Genomic DNA, 26,733 nt, shown 5'->3' with positions numbered 1-26,733 from the left:
CCCACTCCACCCCCTCCCTCTCCCACCCACCCCCTCAACACCCAGCAGAAACTATTTTGCCCTTATCTCTAATTTTGTTGAAGACAGAGTATAAGCAATAATAGGAAGGAACAAGGGTTTTTGCTAGTTAAGATAAGGCTTTATAAAAGGTACCAGTTTCTGTATTTCTCAAAGTTTATTTAACAATATTCAACACTCTCCTCTGTTGATTGAAGGTAAATAACATCATACATTCTCTGGCACACAGTTAAGGCCTTCAAAGACCATTGAAGTTATTTGCTCCAGGACCAAATAACTGCACATGGTCTGCTGCCAAAAACCAGAAAAATCATTTAATAGTTTAGTATTTTGTTGTTTTTCTTTTTCATTCCTGCATTTTTTTGATCACTGCTAATTGATGTCATTGTTTCTAGCTGCTAGCATCTGTTCCCTATTGCTTCAGTTATTTCACCACTCTTTACAACAGACTCTTGAGCTTGTAACACCTATTTGCCCTTCCAAGTACTTCTGTAGCTTAGTTTAGTTTGATTGCTGTGTCCTCAGAACATGACCTCAGAGTAAGTAGGAATGTTACTGTACATAAATAAACTCATCCCTATTCCAGCTCGCCCTTTCTAGTACAGAGGAGTTCAGTTTTTAGTTTTCCTGTGGTTAAGGGGAATTCATCTTTGAGCGGTAATCAGCCAAAAGTTTGTGGAGAGGCCTTTGAGACCTAAATACTTCAGACTTCAAGGCCAATATCTAAGTACCTCTAAGATGAACCCACATTACGAGATCATAAATAAGGGAACTGGCGATAAACATTACCTGTTTGCCATCAACTGAAAAGCAATGTGTTAAGTGAATTTGTCAGTTGCTTGACTGAACTTGAGACTATGAGGCCAACTTATAAACTTATAACATATGTGGTTTATTTTGTCCACATAGTCTTTTTCAAAGACTGTAAATTATATTATTTATGTACTCTTGATGATCAAAACACAGTTGGAGCTTGAAGGTCAAGGCAGCAAACTGCATCCTAAATTCCTGTTCGTGGATGATATGTGGTCCATTTAGCAGTACACTTTGTGCTGCTACAATTAAAGATCTGTCAACATTTCCAACATACACTATTATTTCAGGGTTTGAAAATATGGCCATTTATCTTTACTCTTTCTTGAATTATGTGAAGCTTTGGGAGGGCATCTTCAAATTCCTTTAACAAGATTATAAGATATTTATTTTCTTCTCTTGCTACTAAAATGCTAAACAATAACATTCAAGCTACAGTACTTTTTAGCAATTTATTAAAACCATACATATAGGCAACATTCTATAACCAAAAATGCTTAACTTATAAGAATGTTATAAAACTGATTTCAGATTTTATTTTTTTACTTATATTCATTTTAAAATAGAGTAATGAAATATCTTTTATATAATCATTAATTTTTTTCTTATTGTTTGGCTTCCTTCTACTCCATTATTAAAGGTCTATATAGAGCCAAACAATACAATAAAGTAGATAAAAACTTGACTCATTTGTATTCTCATAAGAAAACAAAAAAAAAAAAATCCTGAATAAAGTTTTTTTAGGAACTCCATTAGCTGTTTAACTTAATATTTGCTTGTAACTATGTGATCTGACCCTCTAGATCTATGTTGTTCAGCATGGTAGCCACTAGCAACATACTCTTATTGACAGTTTGAATGCAGTTAGTGCAAATTAGGATGTTAAAATTTTAAAACACAAAGTGGATTTTAAGACAGTATAAAAAAGAGCGAAGTGAAAAATACCACATTAATAACTTTTTATTGATTCATGTTAAAGTGGTAATATTGAGACAAGCATAATATTACTTCACTTGCCTCTTTTGTAACTACTAAAAAACTTAAAATTATACCTATGATCAACATTACAGTTATGCTGTACAGTATTGCTTTAGACATTCTCCAGCATCTTTTCCTATATGTCTAATCTATGACATTTTCAAGATATAATCAGCAAGTAGTGAGGCTTTTCTTGTCTGTTTTCAGAAATTCCCCCTCCTCCAACCAAGTAGGTAAGATTATTGATGTCTCTGGTGGTAGGTTATAAATACAGAGTTAGGAAAAATTTTTTTTAAAGTTGAGTATCTGATTGCATATTAGTATATGAAGCATTAAGCAAGAAATAAAATATAAATCTCAAAATATTTTAATTGATTATAAATTTGCTCATCTACTATACTTAATAAGGTACAGTGGGAATATTTTATTTATCCTTAAATAACACAAATATATTTTCAGTGAAGTGACTCAAAAATCAGGTTAGGATATTACTCAAGATTCACTTTGTAGCTACTTATCTTCTGAAATCATAATCTGATTTCCAGATCACTTTACTAGAACAAACTGGCTATTTGCTTTATTCATGAATTCATTAGTTTAGCAAATATTTGTGCATCTATTCTGTTCTAAATGTTATGCTTGAAACTAGATTATCCAACAATAAAGTACTTTCTCTTTCAACTCTCTTTCGAAGTTTTGTCCATACTCTTCTGCTAATTTATAATATTGGGTAGCCTGGATTCATTAAAGTCTATATTCATGCATGAAATTGCTTTGGACACCCAATCATACAGAATCTGAGAAACATACCTCCTCTAAATTATCATAGAAAGATAACTATGAAGGTCATTTGAGAGCAACAGTGTATCAGTATCATGGGATGCGCAAGAGTTATAGCTGTGGTTAGGCAGGACATTACAGACTGACTATAAGTGAACAACAGTGAGCAAGTGCCAGCATTGAGTCAACAATATTTTAATTTTGGTAGCATAGAAGCTTTCAATCTTTATTTATTTATTTTTTTACTGTATGTATTCTTTTCTTCTAACTTTTAAAAAAAATGACCTTTTAAAAAAGCAATCTGGCTCCCCTCTTTTCTTGAACCCTTCCTCTCCTGGTCTTGCTTCATCAATTTTCACAAATCCTCCTATCTTCATTTCTACATCCATTTTCACAAATCCTCCCATAAGAACATCTACAATTAAGAATTGGATTTGCTTGCCACAGTGATTTCTACCTTCTTCTTTGAAAGCATATTCCTAGACCCATCTTAAATCTTTTGCCTTTCCTCCCCCCAGTCTTTTGCATGACCATTCTCTCTATTTATACTTTCCCTGCTCCCTTGCTGTCTTCTGTTCTGCATCCCATTTATCCTTTAAGTCTGTAACACTAGTTCCCCTCCCTCATGCAACATTCTAACTCTGTTATTGTTCCTGTGTCACCAATGACTGTCACTCAGAAAACAGTCTGTTTTGGTTGTTTGCTTTTTCTGTTTTCTTCTGGGAACTGTTTTCATCCTTAGTAAAGTGGATGTGAACCCAACCTTGGTCTCAATTTCCCCATCCTATTTTCAATTGCTTACCTTTATTGTGGCAGATTTTTCTTTCAATTTGATTAGCATTTTTCCTCTAAATTAACAAGTGCTTTTCCTAAGTTAACCTCCAAAAGATTAGACTTATACCCCAATTTTGCTTAAAATAAATTATTCAAGATTTTTTTTTTTTTGAGACAGGGTCATTCCATGAAACCCAGGATCAAACTGGCTTTGACTCAAGATCTTCTTGCTTCAGTCTCTTGAGCACTGGGATTAGAGTCCAGCACCACAATACCCAGCCAAGAAATTTTTAATAAAAATCTCTGCTATGGTTTGAATGTTCCCTCCAAAATTCATGTTGAAATTTAATTTCCAGTGCGATGCTCTTGGGAGATGGCATCTTTAAGAAGTAATGAGGTCATGAGAATTTTCCCTAATGAATGAATTAATGCCTTCATCAAGGGACGGGGTTAGTTATTTCAGGAGTGACTTTGTTATAACAGCAAGCTCTTTCTTGTGTTGTCTCATTCCCACCCTCTTATTCTCATGGCTGTCTTGCTTTGTGATACTTCCATGTTAAGATGCAGCACAAAGGCTCTAACCAGGTTGGGACCTGTGACCTTGAATTTCTTAGCCTCAGAACTATGAGAAATTAATTTATTTCCTTTATAAAGTACCCTGTGATATTCCCTTTAGCAGCAGAAAATGAATTTATAATCTTCAAGGAAAAAATACGTGAGTGGTGTTTATTCTATTATAGTTTTTCTTCTATCAAAAAGAAGCAGGCATATGAACAGAGACACAGGGAGTAAGAATAGACTAGAGAGAGATTATGAAGCACATACTTGTAGGTTTTACCCTTTTCTTCTCTTTTTTTTCTTAGTTGCTCTTAGAACAATACCTTTTTATTATGCTTGAAAAATTCTTGCTGGTTCAACTCTATATTATTACATTAAAAGAGACAGAGATTTTAGTGTTCAGGGTGGGTGGACAAATGTTTAATATCTGTGACAAACTGCCTCTTTTGTTAGAAAATGTCCTCGGGCAAGGATCTCTATCTAACTTGATTTTTGAAACAAAACCATTGTCATGAAGTAAGGAGAAAAATTTATTTGCTGTTTTCTTATTGATGAAGCTGTGAATTATGGTAAGTTTGGGATGTTCAGTGCTCCAGCATATTGAAAAAGGTTTGCTTTGTTATTTCTGCTATAAGCTTTTCTTATTTTTCTGTCAACCATTAATTTTAAGCTTGATACTTTCTGGAATATTGTTTTAATGTAAGTATAAAACAAATAATATATCAAATTTAAACCCTTTCAACTACATACTTTTCCAAATCTTGGCTCTGCCACTCAAGGGTTGTGGATGTTGGGCGAGCCAATTTCTTTCTCTGCAGAAAAAGACATAATCATAGTGCTTGCTATGTTGTTTTGAGTATTATGTGAACTAAAATACACAAAATGCTTAGAATGGTGTCAACCATATATTAATGCTCAGCAAATAGTAGCAATTAACACTGTAGCCATGATTAATTTGTTTAAACAAATTTATTTGGTATCTACTGGTTACAGATGAAGATACAATTAGCAAGAAACTCTATTCTTGAGCTTTGCCTAAAGAAAGATAAGATTCCATTATAGAGTCACAATGATGCGTGATTAGTCCTGTGATGAAATCATCAACCACATGCTGTGATTGTACTGAGTACACATCAACAAACTTTGTCTGGTTTTGTGGGCAAACTATGAGTAGTTTGGGCTCTAATCTGAACTGCATCAAGTTCATGCTTTCGCTCTTCCAGACCAGGAGTCTCTTTTTCTCTTTATTTTCACCAAGAGTCAGTAGTTTGATTCCAAGTCAGAAGGAATTTCTTTTGTATACTAATTTAACAAGATCCTTTTTATGAAAAAGAACCCACTTTCACAACTATGGATATATTTTCTCTATTAGTTTAAAGTTTAGCATAATGCTCTCATGCCTTTATGTATGTGCATGTGTGTATGTATCATTACTGTTGGCTACCTGGCTATTCTAGCCTGTACACACCTTTTCAAACATTCTTTCCTCTTTATAGCTAATGCACTTTAGACTAAGATAACAACACTGTCATACGGAAGACAATCTAAAGTTATTTGTTAGGGTAGAATTATTAGGAATGTATAGGAAAGGGGCCATTCCCTAGGACACACAAACCAGAAAGCCAGATGACTTTTTCCTGGTTGTGTCCTGCCTTGGGGGTTGGCACCAGGGGCGGGGAGTGAGGTAGGTGGAGAAAGGGTGTGGGAGGTTGAAAATGGTGCAAATACTGTGTACACATGTATGTAAATGAAAAAATGGTACCTGTTGAAACTATTCCAGGAATGGGAAGAAAGAGTTAAAGGAGAATGGTGGAAGGGATGAATTCAAGTATAATATATTTGATATTTTGTAGCAACTTTTGTAAATTTCACAATGTACCCCCACCCAGCACAGCAATAAAAAAATAAGAATATCCCAGCCAGATTGGTTATCAAGAAAACAAAAAACAAGTGCTGGCAAGGAAGGATAGGGCCTGGGAGGAACCCTTATTTACTGCTTATAGGATGTTAATTAGCCTTACCATTATGGAAATCTGCATGAAGGCTCCTTAAAAAATTAAAAATATAGACAGGCTCTGGTGGCTCATGCCTGTAATCCTAGATACACAGGAGGCAGTGATCAGGAGGATTGCAGTTCAAAGCCATCCCAGGCAAATAGTTCACAAGACCCTATCTCAAAAAAAAAACCCTTCACAAAAAAAAAAAAAAAAAAAAAAAAGGCTGGTGGAGTGGCTCAAGGTGTAGGCCCTGAGTTCAAGCCCCAGTACCATTTAAAAAAATTAAAATTAAAAATATAAATTCCATATCATCCAGCCCTACCACTCCTGGGTTTATACCTAAAAGAATCAAAGTCAGCTTACTGTAAAGATACCTGAACATCCATATTTATCATGACACTATCCACAATAGCAAATTATAAACTCAGCCTAGGTGACAACCAATGAATAGATAAAGAAAATGTGGTACATAATAACAATAGAGTTTTAGTCCATCATAAAGAAGAATTAAATGATGTTTGTGGCAGGAAAATGGATGGAACTGGAGATTATCATGTTAAACAAAAAAGCCAACCTTCACAAAGATGAATATTACATGTTTTTCCTCACATGTTGAAACTAGGTGGGAAAGAAGAAAGGTATGAAAATAAAAGCAAGATTACTTGGAATGAGGAAGAGGAAAAGGGAGAGGAAAGGAGGATAAGAAAGCATAATACCAGGGTGATTATGAACGAACTACATTACATGCATGTATGGAAATTCATGATTCTCTTTCTTTGTACAATTAATATATAATAATAAAAACATAAGGCATTTTGCCTTTGGAAAGTAAAAATAAAGAATATATACAAAATGCAAGCAGTATTTGGAAACTAGAGTAGTTATAGGAAGAGTGATGGCTAATGTTTTCTATTAGCTAATTGTATTGTGACATATAAGAGGACATGTAGCTCTATTTGTAAAGTTGCTTGAAAGCATGAATGTACTTTGTCAACCTATAGAAGTGGTCTCTCCCTTGTTCCCTCAGAGTCCTTGGATGAACTATTTCCAGGGCAAGAGGATTCAAGTGGTGGTCGCAGAGCTCTGTGATAATAAGAGCAAAGTCAGCTGAGAGTAGGGTGATAAGGTGTGTTGTGCCCATGGAAGAAAAACAGAAATGTCAATAATAACAGTGGGTAACATTTATAGAACTTTTTTTGCATATGCCAGGCACTATGCTAAACATTTAGCATTATAAATGCTGTAGATTATAAGAACTAATGATTCCCATGGTTAAATAAATTTAATGAGTTCTGGATCATGGGACAAGGAAATATGATGATGAATCTGGAAGTTTGTGTTGTAGGTATAGGGGTGGTAAAATTTATCCCGTACTCTCTTACAGTTTTTGGGTGAGTCTAAGATTAAATTTACATAGAAGAGATTAACAAAAGAAAACCACACAGTTTTTATTTAGTAATTTTTAAATGTAAATGAGAGTCTTCAGGAAGAAAATGAACACTCTAAGTTAGAGCTAAATGTTTCCATACTACGCTGAACAAAAGCCAGCAAACTGTGAAAAAGTGCTAGGAAAGAGGGCCTTGGGCAGTTAGTTATGTGAAATGATTAGGAAGATAGGAGATGGTTTAACAAGATTTGCTTGTGTAAATTTCCCTCAGCTTCTATTCCCCACAGCTTACAATAATAATGTTTTTTTTCTTCCTGGTATAAGGAGAGTACCTTTCTTATAGCTTTATTTTCCACATTCTAAGAGAAAAAGATTAGAGTGCCTCCCTGCCCTTTGTTTTGTTTTGTTTTCTTTCAATACCGCAGTTTGGACTCTGGGCCTTGCACTTGTAAGAGTACTCCTGGAGTACGCTTCTTGTATGTACTGTCTTCTAAGTGTTTTTACCTCAAAATAGTTTTATGACAAAGCAGCACATTTTGGAGTGGCATATTTGGACTCCTTAATAGGACAGAGCATGTTATTAGATGTGGTGGATTACAAGTTCAATGCCAGCATGGGCTACATAGTGAAATCTTATTTTTAAAAAGCTTGTAACAGAGCTAGATGGATATGATTTTGATACTGACCACTTAATATTACCTTCTTATTTTTCCTCCCTCTGTTTTTATTATTTACATGTAGCTCATATTTTGTTTTTAAATGTTTCCCTTCTTTAAATTGTACTTCATCACTAAGGAAAAGATTATGATCTTTTCTTGGGTCCTTGAATCATAAAGCAAATAAACAGGTATACAGGTGACCCTCACAGTATGCAATCATGTAGAATGATTAGTATAATTATTAGCACTTCTGTAAATAAAGCCTTAATTTCATAAAGCAATTATAATGAAAATGAAGATTTGAAGAATAATCTTGGAAGAGAAAGGCTGCTATGGAAGTATTCTATAGTCTCTAAGTGAAAAAGGATTTCTATCTTTACATATTTACTTTGGTGTCCATAAAACAATGTAATCAGCCCTTTGTCTCTTAGTTTGAGATGGTTTTTATTCCTATTAATTTTTACTACTGCTAAACATAGTACTTTACAACATAACAAGCAGTTTTCTTATATTTCTTATCTTTCTATAAAAATGTAGTTATTCGATTGGGGAAAGAGGCATAATATTTAGATGTTTTTCATAGATTCCATCATAGGACAGATTTCAATCTATATATAGATATATACTATATATTTCGATTATGTACACAAATATCTGTTCTCATACACATATACATATGCACCTTTGTAAATTTATAGTTATACACACATACATATGTACATATATGCATCTTTAAAATATATGAGCAAGTGATAAAAACTAAAATAGCAGCAATGAATAAAAGAAGGTTCCAAAATGCTGTCAGACTTCAGATTTCTCTCTGTGCTCATGCTTTGTGTGCTAATAAAACCACAGGAGGGCAAAGCTAGTATGGTTTATCCTCAAAGTTTTTATATATTCGCAGCTGTTCAGTAGTAGCAATAGCATTCAATGCCACTGTACCTCATCTCCATCTGGAAATTGAAAAACAATTCTTAAATTCTATTGCAAAAGGTGAAGCAACATTTACCTGGGTGTGTGGGTAGAGACATTCAACAAAATATGTACTTTTAATTCTTCTGAAATTTTCTTAGCTATGATAAGAGTAACATGGTTGCAATTACTTTCTTTCTTATGTTTCTAGCAAAATATAGGCTTTTCTGGATTTGTTAAATCCAAGGGTGAAAAGTATCAAAATTCTTTAGTTTCAATATTATATGTAACTTAATCATTTTATGCATTTTATGAGACTCAAAAAATCACCTCACAGATTTCCTGACATTTATATCATTTAACTGAAGACATATTCTGGTACTAGAGATCTTGGCTTTTGCATGGTTCAGAATTCACTGAATGATACTGTTTTCAGGATGTTGGACTAATATAATATGTCTGGCAGAACCTATATTGAGCATGGAACAAAATGTCATGATGGCTTGTACCAAGATGACTAGTGCAAAGAACCCGCTAGTATCCTTCTTTCAATTTAGGATCACAATCTCAAAAGGTTCGTTAGGAGCTTGTGGTATTATTTTTGCATAGATTAAGTATATGGCTTCCAGAAAAAAGGTAAATGCAGCTTGATTAGGACTCATTGATAAAGGTCAAGAACTTCAAAAACTAGTTTTTATTTCAGATACTGACACTTAGATCTTGCAAAACAGATACTTGATACCCATAAAATATAATTAATTAAAACATCATAAATTTTATAGAATTAGTGGTATTGACTCTACCACAGTCAAAAAAACCAAATAATTAAGACTTTCTCTCTTTGTTTTGATAATTTGTTTTATACATCAATGAAGTCACTCATACATGATTACTAAGAAACGATCTTAAGTAATTTTAAGTGAGGCAGAATGTATAAACATGAATCTAAGTACCAGACCTCTTTTCTTTTGGCTCAAATTTCCCAGCCCCATTGGGCACTTAGAACCTAACCAGAAGCCCGTGATCACTGAAAATCAAGATAAAGCTATTTCATTTTTAGGAGCAAAGTTTTGACCATGTCCTATCTGAAAGGTAAATATCCTTTTATCAGACACAAACAGAACTGATAGATATTATGCATGAGTAAACAGCTTATTTTAAGCAAAATATTTGACACCAATCTTATGTTATAGAATGAAGGGCCTTTCTTTAAGTCTCATATTGGGAATTAGAATTCTAGATTTACTTTCTTGTTTAAACCACACAATTGATGTATTATCTAATTTTTCTAGCAGTCACCTCTCTGCATATAGTTAAATAACATGTTTCATTGTATCAATTAATATTTGTGACTGTTTCCAAAATATTCAGGATCATTTTTATAGGAATAACTCTTTCATACTTAATATGGGACTATATGATGTAATTTTTATATAATTAAACTGGCTACTAGAAGAAACTAGTTTGAGAACAAAAAGAGATCTCTTGTTAAGTATAAAGCTCATTGGAGGAATGGTGAAGTATCAAGAGGGTCAAGGTAGGCAGCAGGGGAAAAATGCAGACTCATGTAAGTTTCTTAGATCCATTGCATCTGCATCTTTTAAGTAGTTTTTGAAAAGTTTCTGAGGTTATTTTAATGCATAATAAATTTGATAATCTCTGCTAGAAAATTATAGAGCACTGTTTGTTAACAAACAGGCGTAAAATCACATTTAATATAAGGAGGGAAAGTGCTATACAGTAGAACAGCAAAACAGGGCAATTCTAAATGAGTTTGTTGAAATACACTTTCTCTTCCCATTGTTTCTATTTTTTTAACTGAGTGTCTATTATCAGAAGTTCTTTCTTATATGGAGGCATCTCCTACAGCATACAGTGAGAAGGAGGGGCTATCTCTCCCTCAGAGGATAAATAGCCCCTGTTTTGTACCTGAGTTAACAGGCATGTGACCTCAGCTCAACCAGCTGGATGTCTCTTCCCAGGATATTAAACTTGGAAAGAGTGAAGCAACGATGTAGAGACAGGTCAGGATTATTCATGCTCGTTATAGACCAAGAATCTGTAGTGGCAGAGCAGATACTCACAGGCAGCCATGTGGCCTTGGTAGAGAACACAGTGGTGGCAGTGGTGGGGTAGAAAACATCAGTGTCCTAAACTAGCCATGGCTAGAGCAGAACCTTGTCAATATTCTCTGATACTTAACTTCCTTTGATTACTTTTGGTTCTCAATGGCTTCCATCACTTTTGTCAACTATTACACCAATTGACAGAAACTGTGTATATATAATATACATATACCTAAACAATGATATACTTATTGTTAAGTTAGACATAATTGATATAACCAGATGCATACCTGTTTTGTGTCAGTTATTTGAGAAACCTCTTTGGCTCTCTCATGGAAAACATGAATGAATGAAACTTCTTTTAGTTTCCAAAACATAAAATTAGCATTTCTACTATTTGTTCACAATTTAGAAAGTTTTCACAATTAATTTTAACACAACCAATAGAAATTTGTCTTTCAAGTACTTGTGTTGTGAGAAAATTAGTAATACTTTAAAATTATTAAAATTACATAATTTTACTTTATATAAAATTATATAATTTTTTAGCAAATTATATAATAAAAGTTTTTATATCTACATTTGTTTATAGAATAAAACCATACAATTTTATTTCCTTTTTTATTTTCCTCTGTATTGGGGATCAAACTCAGGGCATACTGCCATGCCAGGCAAATGATCTACCATGGAGCTACCCCCCAGTCCAGCAATTGTGAGCAGATTTACTCAATTAAGGAATACTACTAGAGAATTAATTGAAATATCAATTTTTGTCACATTTTCAAAATGAATATTTAGTGTGTTAAGCTCTGTAACAATTCTTTAAAATATGAAATGAAATCTTTCTGGTGTTTATGAGTAATTTTACATTAAAATATTTGTTCATTAAATACCTTTAGCCTTCTAGATCAATGTTTATCAATCACTCCACTTTGTACTTACTTTTCCTTCTACCTAAAATTAAGCAAACATTTCACTATTTTGCTGATTTTGAAGTACTTATTCTAAGAAAATAATGCATTTTACCCAAAATCAGTTTCAAATGTCAAGTAAATGAATTCTATAAATTCTTTAAGTCAAATAAAATCCTATCTATAGTTATTAAACAAAAATTTGCCTGTCTTTAAATAACTACACTAACTAATCAATAAATATTTTATAAATGGATACTTTCAGTTGAAAGTTATACAAAACTCTATTCAACCTGACTTACAGAGTAAAACAACTTGATTTGCATAAAAAGTGTGTTAAGCTCTGTAACAATTCTTTAAAATATGAAAAGATTTACAAAAAAGGGTAAATCTGGGGTTGTTTGATTCAATATCTCAGTCATATCACCAAGAAAAAAAGTCTCATTTCTCGGTTTTACCTTCCACATATCCATTTCATAAGAAGATTGAGTATCCTCTTGGTGAGGAAAAAGAAAGCATATAGCATTTTATAGCTTTCATATCCATTAACCATATCTTTAAAAAGAAGGAAAAGAATGAGCTTTTGCTGCAAGGAACCACAACTTTTAGAATAATGCAGAAAATTTCCTTTCCAATTTAATTCTCACATCTTGGTCACATGCCTATTACTGAAATAATCAATTTGGTTAAAGAATTGCCTTTATGTATATTTAATTAGGATTCTGTTATTTGAATCAATATGATAGCAATTAGAATCAGATTACCCAAGTGAAATTTATATGATCAGGAACTACCCTTGGAGTTTTCTCCCAAATCTTATGTCATACAGTGAATACTATATAAAATATGTATAGAATTTGTATTACATAATGTCAAAGAATGTATGATATAGTTAGATATAAGGTATACAAAGACAACAAAGTATTATTTTCTAAAGTCTAACATATACCAAGAATGATGGAAAGTTTTCATAAAATATAAAATTAATTTCATTCCATATATTCTAAACATACTCTATGAAAAATAAATTATAAAATATTTAATTTATTCATCTTGTGCTTGCTTTCAAATACAGATTGTACCCTGATCTTCTGTGCCCTTATCACCTCACACAGTGACTTAGATGTCAAGTAGATCTTAGATGTTTAGTAAGGGCTGTTGAGTAGAATAAGCAAAAAGATCCATATTAATTCAATTACTTATTCATTCTATTTAAATAGATATAACTAAATTATGAACTTTTGCCTTTACAGTGAATTTCTCCCAACAAATCATTCACAGTCTTCTCATTCTAATCAAATATAAATGAAAATAAAAATGGAACTATCCAGTTTTTTTTTCTTTTTTTGGCCTGAGTGTTACTGTTTACCAATGATAATGAAGATAACAAAAAGAATAATAGGGAAAGGGCAAATGCAAATATCTGGGGCATAAGATAAAAGGGAACACATCCTTATTAATTATCAAGTACCTAATAGGTACTCAAATGAAATTGTCTTTAGAGGGTGACATGTCTTACTTACTGAATGAAAGTTGAAATATAATTGGTTCTAAATAAGAAAGATAGTGAAATATTGAGATTCAGGTTATACATATAGTTAGAGGTAAGGTGGAAAGAAAAAGGCAGTGGTAAAATGGAAATACAAACAAGAAACTAATCACACCAGTGTGAAAAAAGTGTCAACCATCTTCTTCACATTCTGGAAGGTGATAAGAATTGTGATAATCCTTATCTGATTCCTGTCTCCTCTTTTGAATTAGTAGAAGGTTTTTGGGTGCAGAAGTATATATGTATTTTCTTTATTGGCAACCAATTAAGCACTGTGTGTGGAAGGGGAGTCTTTCTGCAATATGATAAAAGATATGCTCTTAGTCAGGAAACTTGTCTGAGAAAACAATGTAGAGGGATGGACTGAGAAGTCTTAACAGTAACTGCATAAAACACAGTTGTTTCTCCACAGCTCTCCACTGTATTTTATATTTAGTCATATGGAAACTCACAGGATTAATTTTTGTCCATGTCTTGGCTGTAACTCAGAAAGCTTATCCATATGTTTTAAAAAATGTTTTCTTAGTTTAGACTACCTCAGACAAAAATCCCATGGAATGGATGACTTGAACAGCAGATATTTGTTTCTTGTAGTCCTGCAGCCAGGGAAACTCAAGATTGGAATGCCAGGACAGTAGGGCTATGGTGAGGACTTTTCCTAGCTTGCCTTCTTGCTGCTTCCTGACATAGTACAGAGAAGAAATTGTGGTCTCTCTTCCTCTTATAAGGGAACTAATCCCATCATGGAAGTTCCACTCTTGAACTCATCTGAACCTAATTACTTCTAATACTATCACACTGGTACTGGGGGAGTAGGGCTTCGATGTATGATTGGGGGAAAAGACAAAACATTCGGTTCACAATGCTGGTTAACTCCATTTCTTGTTTAAAGCAAAAACCTCACCTGGTACATAGTTGTCAACACTTAAGAAACTTTTATTGAATTAATACAGATAACTTTGTAATGCACACCCTCCAAAACTGTTTGGCATGATTTTCTTATAACCCTCTGAATTTAGTTGGTCATTTAAAGAACACTGTAATCCATACCACACATTGTATTCTGTTAATGTTTTATCAACAGTATTGCTATAGTAGTGCTTTTCTTCCTTTCCCACAGGGAAGAAAAACACTACCAAATTGTATCAATTATCTGTTGAAAATCACTCCAAAATTTAGTGGCTTAAAACATAACTTTTAAAGTTAAAACTTAAAGCAAAATAATTTGTTCCTATGTCTTTAATATGGCCATTTAGGTAGAGCCAGTCCATTCAGTGGTTCTTCTGAGCTGGACTAAATTGTACTGGGCTGGCTGAGTTAGATTATCTTTTGGTGTTTATGTGTTGCTGCCACCAAGTTGTCTGAGGATTAGCTGGCAAAGGAAAGCCAAGTCTTCTGTGATCAATATGTTCTCTTTTTTTTCCACAGGCTAACTCAGTATGGATCACACAATGGCTTAAGAGAGAGAAAAAGGCAGTGGCAGTATCTTTTGAGGCATAGGCTTATTTGTATGTCATACTCTATTTGCCAAGGCAAATATTAAAGCCAAACCAGATTCAAGGGTTCAAATGGGGAACAGATTCCACTTTTTATAGATTGAGTAGCAAAGTCATGGATTTAAAGTTGCTCGCATGAAAGGAGAAGAATAATTGTATCTTTTTAAAATAAAAAGGTTTTTTTGGTGCTGGAAATCAAAACTAGGGTCTCCTGCATGCTAAGCATGGACTACACCCCCAGTCCCAAGTGGTGCCATTTTTTCAGTCAATGTTTCACACATGTCTTTCTGCCTCAGTTGTCTGGAGGGCAAGTTTTTTAGCTTGACAATATCAATAATACTCTTCATTCTCATTCTACTTTTGCTAGCATAAACCAAATTCAAGTATAGCTGAAAATATATTTATTTGTACCACAGTCATGTGTTTTGTGAATTCTTATGGATGTAGCATCCAAGTCAAATAATCTTTTCGAGTGTCGATATAAACACAGTAATCCACTGTTAACTATGGAGTACAGTTAGTACAACCCCTGAAACTCAGAATTAGAAACAATTGTAACAAATTGAGCTAACCTTTTCCCTCTGCATTCAGCATGTAGGCCCACTCAGGTTTGAACATAACTTATTATGTAGCGTGATTTCATTTATAAGTTTCTCAACATGCAGTATAATGAATGTTAATTCAGGTTTACAACGTGTGGCATCCTGGGCACATTTAAGAATATAAGCAGGAGCATTTGAAAGAGACTCATTCCCATCACTAACTTGCTAATTCACACAGATGGAAATAACTCATGAAGACTTTAGATGCTTTTGTTTGAAAATTCATTTTTTTCCAGTTTTCTTTAGCCTAAGTTGAGTAGGAAAGATTTGTCAGTTGAGTAAAGATACTTCATCTCTTTCACTGATGCTGCTGGGAGTTATTAATTAGGTTTCTGGGCTTGGTGCTGCTCTTTCCTGGTCACCGTAATGTGTCATTGAAACAGATCCATTAAAATGAGTGATGTGTGTTGTAATTTCATTAGTGTCATCAATAATGTATTACACTTTCCTTTTAGTAGTCTCTTTGTGTTGTGTGTGGGTCGGAATGACTGTATGAATTACATTCATAAGATCCAAATTGTTACAGATGAGGGAAGATAGGCATAAGGGTGGAATTAATGTTATTTTAAACATGATAACTACTAAAATGATTTCAATTAAATAATATTTTAATTATGTCTGATGTTTCTTCATGCCATACTGAGATACATGCTGTGTGTATGCAAACGTGACTGTGATTTATTGAATTAGAGGAACTCTGCTAACATCATCCATTCTTTCTACAGGAAAATTCTTTCTGAATTGAACCAAAGCAGGTGTATCTAAGAGCAAGAATGGCTAAGGAATATAAGTCCTTGGGATTATAAAGGACAGACCCTTGACATTAAACTTTTGCAAGACTATTTCCTCACTCCTTCCACTCTATTTTCCTGCTCTTTGACAGCCTGTTGGTCAATTCCCAGTCTCCCCTAACTTAAAAAAAAACAGTCTGTAATTGTAGATTACAGATTATAGATGCTGTGGAAATCTTTAAACTAGAGTGGTATTATATGAGAATACACACAGATGTAGGCTGAGAAGTTTGTATCAACAGTGTTGAGCTAATTGAAATATTTCAAAGGCAAGAAACATATTACAAATGGCGCCTCTCCAGAAATGATACAGAGGCACTTAGGGTTAATGGTTGAATATGTAAGAAAGTTCTCAGACCTAAGAAATGTATAAGAATATATGCTGTTTGTGGTGGAATCTAGACCATAACCCAGATTTTGTTTTAGGCTTAATTCAAATATTCAGAGTAAAATAATATGATACTACCTTTCCAAAAAGGGATGTAAATATAGAAATTTATTTTATGTAAACAGAAAGCTAAATGGTGTTGAGTACACAAAACAGAAATTGGAAAAGATGAGCTACTTCTGAAAGTAGGAGAAATGATCCTTCTAATGTAAATTTAACGAAGATGTTTTTGTTATCCCCAATTTGTTTTTCAGGTAATGCAATCTTTCAAGGTGAAAAGTAAGTTTCTGCTATTACAATAAAGATAAACTAACCTAACTTACATCAGCACCTGGCCAAATTGAAGGTTTTCTCTCAAATTAAGATAAAAGCATCCTAGTCACTTGTATTCAACTACAATCTCAGTATCTGCAGTTTTATTTTGATTTGTATCCAATTTGAGTGGAAATGGATATGAGTGTTTATCTTACATAATAGCCTGCCACAAGTCTACTACTTGAATCATGTAACATATGGAAAATGTGTTTATGTCCTTGTGGGATTCCACAAACCAAAAAAAGATCCATTTATATCCACATGGTTTGTTTACAATCATTATGAAAGAATGTTATCGTGTTGCTTACGACTTAAGAAAAACAAATGTTGGCATACTCTAGACTCATTGACTTGGCTTTTAAGAAATATATATATATGTTTTTCCAAGTTGCAAAATGATAATAATCATTGTATTTCTTGTGCTTTAGACCTAAACATTTTTTGTAAGATGAACTTCATATCAAAAAAATAGAAACATTCAAAGTGGTTTTGGGCAGCCAATCACTTATTCAGAACACTTGAATTCTTCTTGTTGAACACTTAATAGTGAAAGTAATCTGAAATGTTATCAGCATTCAATTTCTATTACAGAAACTCTGTAATTAGTAGCCCTATCAGAGGGAATAACTTGTATTCTTCTACATGTTGTGTCTACAGGAGTTCAATTCCCAGTACCACTACCAAAAAAAAAAACAAAAACAAAAGAAGAAGAAACTTATATTAATTCAAAATGCTAACTTTTGAAAAAGTCCTATAATGTAGAAGATTGCATGAGACTATACCAAGAAGTTTCATCTCCATTTTGGAAAATTCCTTAGTTGGTTTAATGTTACTCTGGTTATTTGGTTTCTTTTATTTTTTTCCTTTTTAATAACATCTCATTTTCATGAAGATAACTAATATTTAGAGAATCTTGTGCAAGATGTTTCATTAATTCTCACTCTTCAAATTTAAAATATATTTACATAAAATTGTACATATTAATCTTTCCATGTAATATATGTACACTGTGGAATATTTAAAACAGGTTACACAAAATTATCAACTGAAACATTTGTCATTCATTTTTCATGAAACATGTTCAAACCCCTTTCATTCAGTTTTTAGAAATGGGGCCAAGCCAGCAAACTTGATGAGAGGCAGATTGTGGGTCTCTTCTTGTGCTCTCATGACCTACAGGCTCCTGTGCTCTCTGTGAGCTCATGGCAGAGCATTGCTCACTTGCACATGAAGTATTTCACTCACTTCATATCCTGGAAATACACATTTCTTAATGCAAAGATTAAACTTCAGTTCAAGTACATTAGGAATCTAGAAAACTTTCTTACACTGTTCTATTTAACTATTCCAATGCCAAGTTTACTTATAGGCATACAGACCAAGGTTACTGGATTACTGGGAATAGTTCTCATGCAAATGATCTGTTAAAACTTGGTTGATGTGTGCACTGCAGAGGAGTGAATATAGTAACCTTAGACTGGCAGAGGCCACTATGGGCAGGTGACGGGGAAGTAGTGAAGTGGTCTGGTAGAGATGAACCAATGTGGGTTGTAATACACATGTGCATGGCAGCAATGCTAGGAATCTCTCTGTATAGCTATCTTTTTCTCAAACTACCAAAAATGCTATGTCTTTCTTATTATCTTTTATGTTTTCTCCTGAACAAAACTGGAGAACAAGAGAGCGGAACAGGTTCTGCCTGGAAGCAGTGGGGGAGGGGGGTTTAAGGGGTGTCCCTAACAATGTATACACATGTGAGTAAATGTAAAACAATAAAATTAGAAACAAAGAAAGAAAAGACACTGTGACTAACAGAGGCTTGTTGGATATATAAGTAAAAGACATTATTTTCAGGGTTCTTTCTTGAGGTCAGGTAGATTTCAGTGCCCATTAACTACTACAGAGCATACAGTACTCTGCTTCAGAGTACACAGGAGGAAGTTCCTGAGAGGTGAGGTATATTCCATTTTTTTTTTTTAAAGCAAAACTCCTTTAGGCTATTTCATAGTGTTATGTACTTCCATCAGGAGGCATATACTGTCTGATTATCTCTGCCCTTGTCTCATCAGTATGGGAACTACTGATGATCAATATCTATATGCATTATTTCATTAGGGATTGGAAAATGTGGTATTGCATTTTTACAATATCTTCATTTATTGCAAACTTCACGGCTTCCTGGCGATATTCATTGCAATGTTTTGATATGAAAATGGCATTGTGCATAAAACATTTATGCATTCCATATTTCCTTTCAGAAACATCCTATACCACCTCAATGAGAAGACAAGGCAGTTTTCAGTACTTATGGAGGCTCTGGAGCACTGCAAGCCACCGGCATCGAATAAGACCCTTGAAGAAGCCTTGTCAAATGTGCTGAACAGCATTAATTCAGCTCAGGTTTACTTCAAAGCAGGACTTGATGTGTTCGAGAGTGTGTTGGTTGGAAAGAACTGAGAAAACTCTCAGCATTTTAAAGTTTGTTTACAATTCTACAAGCAAAAGCTCTGTCCTGACCAGATTGTCTAAAATTGAAGACTTTTTCCCCCAAAGACTTTTCAACAAGTTTAAAGCTACGATTACATTGTATTTTTTAATTTACATATAAAAGAGCATTTTGCACATTTAATATTTTTCTTATATTCACATTTCTGAATATCTAAAAGCAAGTTATTGAAATAATACTTAAGAATTATCTATTAAAAAGAAATCTACTGTATTTTTATATATAAACTGTTAAGAGGGGAAATTTCCAAAAAGTTCTGGACATTTTCACTGCCATGAACAGAGCATGTAGGAATACAAGTTATTCCCTCTGATAGGGCTACTAATGACAGAGTTTCTGTAATAGAAATTGAAAGCTGATAAGGTTTCAGATTACCTTCACTATTAAGTGTTCAACATGATGAATTCAAGTGTTCTGAATAAGTGATTGGCTGCCCAAAACACTTTGAATGTTTCTATTTTTTTATATGAAGTTCATCTTCTTAACACAACTAGATGTAGTAATACACTGGTTATGAAATTGTATTTTTTAAGTATTAATGAAAAAAAAAAAAGAGCCATAAACATTCCAAGGGAAAATCGCAAAGTAACAGCACAGAGCAATTTAAATGCAAATTTTTTCCTAACAACTTATAAGGTGACTAGCTTTGAAACCCCTAATTTGCCTCAGTTGATTTTATGAGAATTTAAGAGTGATGTATATCTTATGAGGGAGAAAACATTTCTTATTTCTTTTACTATCATTTCTGTTGGAACCACTAAAACAGAGACAATTCTAAAATGAAAGCATCTTACTTGACTTTTCCTTCTTGTGTCTTTTCTGAAACTCCTTGCTACAAGCCAGTTTTCATACAATACTATATAATTTCTACAGAAAAATGGCAAAGTCTGTGTTTGAAAACCCAAAATATCATCAACAGGATCAAAGTGTTTTACGCTACTTACAAAAAGAACTTACTATGAGAGAAATACTTGATTTTATCAATGAAATTCTTTAAATATGTGAAGAAAATTTTGATTTTTTTTTTTACTTCTTTATTCTTAATTGTGGCTAAGGTGAAAATGTTGAAAATATACATGCTTCTAATTTTATGCAGACAGTATTTCTGTAAGAACATGTCTTTTCCACTCTTCATTTCCTCTTTTGTGTGGGAAATGCAATGTTTCATTTGACCTTGTTCTTCTGGTATCAGGTAATGCAATTTCCCACAGGAAATACAAACTCAGAAATATTTCTTATGAATTTTCTCTATCAAACTCAATAATCATGTATACTACTCCATTACACGTTGCCAGAAAATCATCACAAACAGTCCTTGTATGTCTAGGTCTCCACTTCTATGGATGAACATAAACCTATTATTAGTTTAAAAGAAAGCTAAAGTTGAAGGGAAAGAATTAATCAGTATTGATTAATTGATGTATAAGGGTCAGTTATTCCCACTGTAAGTAATGCTTAAATGCTCAAAGCAAAGTAGAAAATTGAGGTAATTAGCTAGATAATTCAAGCAGGAATTCATTTACATCAGAATTGCCTGTGCACATATATTTACCTGAGAAATGAAACTACCTTATCATTTCTTTTAAACTAATGGGTTGTTTGAAAATATTTGCCATATTGAAGTGCCTCTATAGTAAAAGGCTAACAGGATCCATTTCCTGCACACATTGACATCAGTGCCTTCTCATGCTCTGAAAGATGAACAGAAGGAAAGAAGTGCGAATACTCATAGATGTGCATGGGTCCACATAGTAAAATGTCTTATCTCAAAGGATTACAAATATTTCATCAGTTAATGTGCTCATTGAGTTCTTTACATGGAGTTAAATTTAAAACAAAGAATAGCAAACTATCATCAGTTTAGCTGTTTATCATCTTAGAACGAATTCCTAAATAAATTCATTCCCCAAACTCATAATAATACTGAAAGCAGAAAATAATTTTTTTATCAATTTTGTTTAAGGATTGTGTATGCAGGTAAGTCACATCACATACTTAAAAAATCTTATTATTCTGTATTCCCTACTTCTAAATTTGCTAATTCAAAATTGTGGTTAAGTGTGGATTGGAATGTTTTTATTAGTATGTTTAGGAGGTCATGTGAAAAGTACAATTATAATTAAAACAGATGTCCCACTATTCTGTAGATGATACTCTATATCTTTGACTGCCACAAACCTCATTAGCAGCATTACTGCTGCAGTTTGATTACCTCAAGCCTCCTCCAGATTTATATCATTTAAATTTTCCCCCCATTAAATCCAAGTAAATAAAATCCTGAGCATGTTATTATCAAGTGTTATGTGAATTGGTACTTTGAAATGATTACTGAGACATCTAGGTGCTGGATACTTTTCAAAAGAGTTCATACATAGGATTGTGCCAGGAGATAGCGAATCATAAATGATTCTTCTCTCAAGAAAACTGGCCAATGTCTACATGTGAAATTTGTGTTCAGGCAGGATACCCATGGAATACTGTCCTTCATGAAAAAGGTTAGACTGTAGAACAAAATGAAACTTAAGAGACATTCTAGGGTAAGCCCTAGGACTTGCTGTCAACCAGAGAATGCATTAGCATAACTAAGAAACTTGTATATAAAAAAGAAAGAAACCTGGATACAATCATACATTTAGTTAGAAGCAAAAATAGTACTGGCCTTTAAACTTCTCAGCTTTCTTATGCAGTATATCCTGCTCTCTCCCCAAGGAGAGAGGTATCCATGATCTTGTCCAGTCCATTCTGTATAAGCAGCCATTCTATCCAATGGGCAGGGAACACTGGTTTTAATTCCAGGCTAGCCACTCTCTGACTACACCTGATAAACAAAACTTTCCCTGGGAATCTAGACAAAGGACTCAGAGACTAGTTACTTTGAGGAAGTGGGAGCATCCATACAAGACACCAGAAGTCAGGAAGGAGGGCCTTGAACAAAATGTCTTTATAAAGGGACCTGTTAGCTTGGTATGAAATTGGTAGTACAAATCAGTGTTTCTCAAACTTTGAAATTTGAAGAGAAGCCTTGGAATCTCTTTCCAATGTTTCAGTTGATCTATTTTAAAATAATTTCTAATCCTGGGTCCTTAGAACAAAATAGCTGACAGCATATCTAGTAAACCAAAAAGCCATAAATAACAAGTAAACCTAAAGCTTTTAAAAATGACACAATTTTTTTAAAACAAAGACCTATTTTATCTCTAAGAAAAGAATTCAGATACAGTCAACATTTGTGCCTTCTACATGTTGTGAAATGTCCTAGACATCTATTTTTTTTAGTTCAATCCCTACAATAGCCAGTTTTAAAAGGGAGGAAACAACTAGGTTGAATGACTTGCCCAAAGTTCCAAAACTAATAAAAATTAGCAAGGTGTCTTTTCTTTTCTCTGCTGGACTTTCTAGTACCCATTACTGTGTTCTTCACACTGAGTGCTGCAGGAAACATCAGAATCTTTAAATTTAAGAAATGATGTAATTGAAAATTTGAATATGCTTCTCTAGACCTGAGCAGTCTATGTGATGAGGTTTGTGAAATAGCTTGATGAAACAAATTCCATCATTCTGGGTGACAGTGTGCATGTGGGAGTCAGTTAGAAGGAATCTATAAGGCATTAAAAACAAGTTCATCTCATCACTGCAGAGTATCACAATAACAAGACTTAAAAATAATAAACAGAAACCAGAAATCAAAAGCTTCACAATTCCCTCCTCTAAACATCTATACACTTTCACAGAAAAGTCAGCATGTGCTGTGCTTTAGGACTTCATTTTTATATCAGTCTTAAAAACTCAGAACAATTAATGGACATTTTTAATTAAATATATAGCATATAGTAGTTTTCCCCACTAGAAAGATAAGAGTCACAAAATAAATGATTTGTTACCATCTTACAGATGAATCAGCATCTTTGCCTCAAATAAAAAATATAATTATGTTCAAGATAAATTGGTAGACATATCAAAAAATGTTCTCCTGAGACATTCTGTGGTATATGTAATTAATTACTCCAAAATTAAGCTTTCTCTGAGGGTAACACATTGTCATCTCATTGGTTTAATAGGCTATTTAAGTGTGCCTTTGCAACACATTTGCTTAATATGAAGGAATTATTTTAAACTGCCAATCCATGTGTTAAGTAGAGGGAAAATGGACTCATATACTCAAATAAATATATCTACAATGAAACAGTTTCATTACAGGATCATGAAGGCAGCCCAAGGGTAAAAGCAGAAGCAATGTTTTGTTTGAGAGAAGAAATATTCACATACTAGTGAATTTGTATTTCTTTCATGAATTTAAATTACTAACTTAAAAAAGCCTCATTGGAATCTGCCATTCTGAAAGATCTTAAAAAGCTTCACAAAGTTCTAAGCACACCATTAAGTGTGACTACTTTTAAATTAAGTGATATGTTTTATGTAATTTGGGATTTTAAGTGACATGAATGTGAAGAAGAGTTACAAAAGAAATTTGTAAAATGTAGCCTTTTCCGGTCAACACCAAGTTCACTCAATTTTCAGCTTTCTTTTTCTAGATACAATCTAGCAATGGGATTAGACATCCCTTCCCCCTAAGAAGTAATTTTAAGATGTCTCTATCTCAAGATCGATGTATCGGTTAATAAACCAGAGTTTTAGTTCTGTAGTACCTTTCCATTATCCTTCAAGGATGTAGTACACTGAAGTGCCTTCAGCATACCTGAGAATGCCAAGAATCTTGAAACTGCCTTATTGTAAGGTGACACATTTCTTAAAGACATTTATAATGTCATGTTCAGATTGGATCTCAATTTACAAAGTAAAGGACTAAATTGAGGATATTTCAGGTAACATTCAAGAAAAGCAAGCTGCTTCAAATTGTTATGTTTCTGGTTAGATTACTTTGTGTTTGAATTCCACAGATATATAGCTTGCTATAACCAAAATGGTAATTTTGATATTTTCAGCCAAAATCCAATCACCAAAGCCAAAGAAATGCTCTAATTTGTTATGTGAAATTCAGTGAAGAATTAACTCAGAAGTTGATTCATTGCCTATATTCAGACATAGCTTTAATAAGTGTAGATAGAGCCTAACAGTATTTTGTCTAACTCCTTTGATGTCTTAAGCCAACAGGCACTGAGGTAGCTTTTCTCAGAGGAAATAGATTTTATTTTCCAGGGACTAATTAATATGCATCACCTCAGTCCCCCAAAGACCACACAGGTGCCTTTACTATGCCATATGTCTTGTGCTATATTTCTGCAAGCTCCAGAGATTAATATACAGTCATTATTATGAATTATTATGTTGTACTGAAGTTAATGATGGTCTTTTGTTCTACTTAAAGTACACACTTGTCATCTGAGTAGAACTTAGCTAGAACAGTACAGTTAGAGTCCCTATTTTAATGAAGTGCATATAGTTTTCAATCAGAATGTGTAATTATTTAATTATAAGTCTCCAACTTCTTCAAAGAACCTTTATTTGACATATTGCCATGCAGATGGCTAATACTTGGTATATATTTCATCTTTGAACTTTTTTGGCCATTTTCAAACCATATTTTCAGTATATATGTAGTATTATATTAAAATGAATAATGATGTTTAGTTTTACATCAAGCTGCTGCAAATAGGCTACCTTATTCTGAAAGACAGAATAAAATGTTATGACTCTATAAGGACAATTTTAGCATATTTGTTTAATAAGGAATAAACATACCAACAAAATATTTTGCTACACCATTGCAAGTTGTCTGCAAGAAGCAAAATAACCCAGATCGTTAACTATAGCTCACATAATTATATTCTAAAGATGTTACAAATAATTCTACTTAGCATCTGAGATAGGACTTAATTAGGTGACTTAGTGTGTACATTGACAACAGAAAGTTTTAGGGGCAAATATTTCCCTCATATTCTAACTTGTTACTTGGACAATAGGAATAGTATTCCCTTCAGAAAAGAAAAAATTTTTAAAAGTTTTCTTGGACACTTAGAAGGGCTAATTTGTTTATGTAGACATCCAGAAAGTCAGCATGACATTTTGATAATTTTTATGTATGTTTGGAATATTAATATATATACCATGAATTCAGTATTTTAATCATACCTGTAATGTAGAAACACTTATATGTACATGTTTTTATTTAAAAAGTAAAATTTCTCAGTGGTATGACATTAAACAACATAACCATAAAATGAAGAATGAGTGTGAGCAGATTTATAAGTTGACTTGGGGCAAAATTTGAAGGGTAATTTCTCCAAATAAATTTACTCTGATTAAAAGCAAATACCTCTCAAGAGGCATCCCAATTACTAAATTGCACTGAACTGTCTTAGTGTTGAGTTTTGTTCAAGATAATTTGATTATCATCTATGATTAAGAAATCTTTTCATTGTAGACATTTTCATTGTCATTGTTGCTGTTTGTCATTGATTTTTAATGGAATTGATTCAGAGACATGTGTCTGTAATTTTCTAATTACTATCTATGGTTGAATGTCTAATTTCTATGCATGGCTACGTGTCCAAAATTTAGTGCTTTCTGTATGATCTCAATTTATTGTATAACCTTTTAAGTGTTAACGTAACATGACTCAATATGCAGCTTTTGTTGTGATTTAGAGTGACAAAAGCAGATTGGAAGAATACCACACCCATTAAGAATATGGCTGAATATCTTATGTTTCAATTGATTAATATTTACATATAATTAAAACATAGAACTATGAAATGAAGGCATCTTTAAAAAACATGTTCTGATTCAAAAATGCAATGAATATGTACATTGAAATGGTAATAATGTTTAAGGCAACAATTTAAAATATATTAAATGCAGGTAAAAGTCATTGTTACAGTGTGTTTTTAAATAAAGATACATGGTATTTTAAATATGCTAAATTAATGAGCTGTTATTGTTGTAGGAATGATTTATCTTTACATAATGTGTATCACACAAAAACAGGGTGTCCCATTACTTAGGGGATCCTCTATAAGGTTCATCATCTTTTTGTTTCTTTGTTTTCCATTCTTTTCTTGAACTTTCAGTTCCCTTATTGGGCCATTTTGGTTTCCACTTTGTGCCTAGTTCTTGCTTTTCTTTTGGCATCACTGGGGGTTGAACTCAGGGCCTCACACTTTCTAGGCAGGTGCTCTTACCACTTGAGCCAGTCTGTAAGCCCCTGTGCCCAATTTTAACATTAACAAATAACACCTGCATCAACTCCGGCACTAAAAAGTTTGTTTCGTCAAA

The 26,733-nt window shown here is 33.2% G+C and overlaps 1 protein-coding gene across 1 annotated transcript in view; it reads left to right on the top strand.

The window, feature by feature from the left end:
• Window positions 1-26,370, top strand: part of Naaladl2 (N-acetylated alpha-linked acidic dipeptidase like 2) — an 807,008-nt gene extending 780,638 nt beyond the window's left edge. The window contains exon 14 of the mRNA XM_074073742.1: window positions 19,253-26,370. Within this exon, the coding sequence (XP_073929843.1) occupies window positions 19,253-19,451 (199 nt within the window). The 3' untranslated portion in view covers window positions 19,452-26,370. The remainder of the gene's footprint in view (window positions 1-19,252) is intronic.
• Window positions 26,371-26,733: the final 363 nt, after the last annotated feature.

This window comes from Castor canadensis, chromosome 5 (assembly GCF_047511655.1).
Source record: "Castor canadensis chromosome 5, mCasCan1.hap1v2, whole genome shotgun sequence".
In the NCBI taxonomy this organism is placed as follows: Eukaryota; Metazoa; Chordata; class Mammalia; order Rodentia; family Castoridae; genus Castor; species Castor canadensis.
Note: the sequence above shows the minus strand (reverse complement) of the source record. Positions and strands in the feature narration are given on the sequence as shown.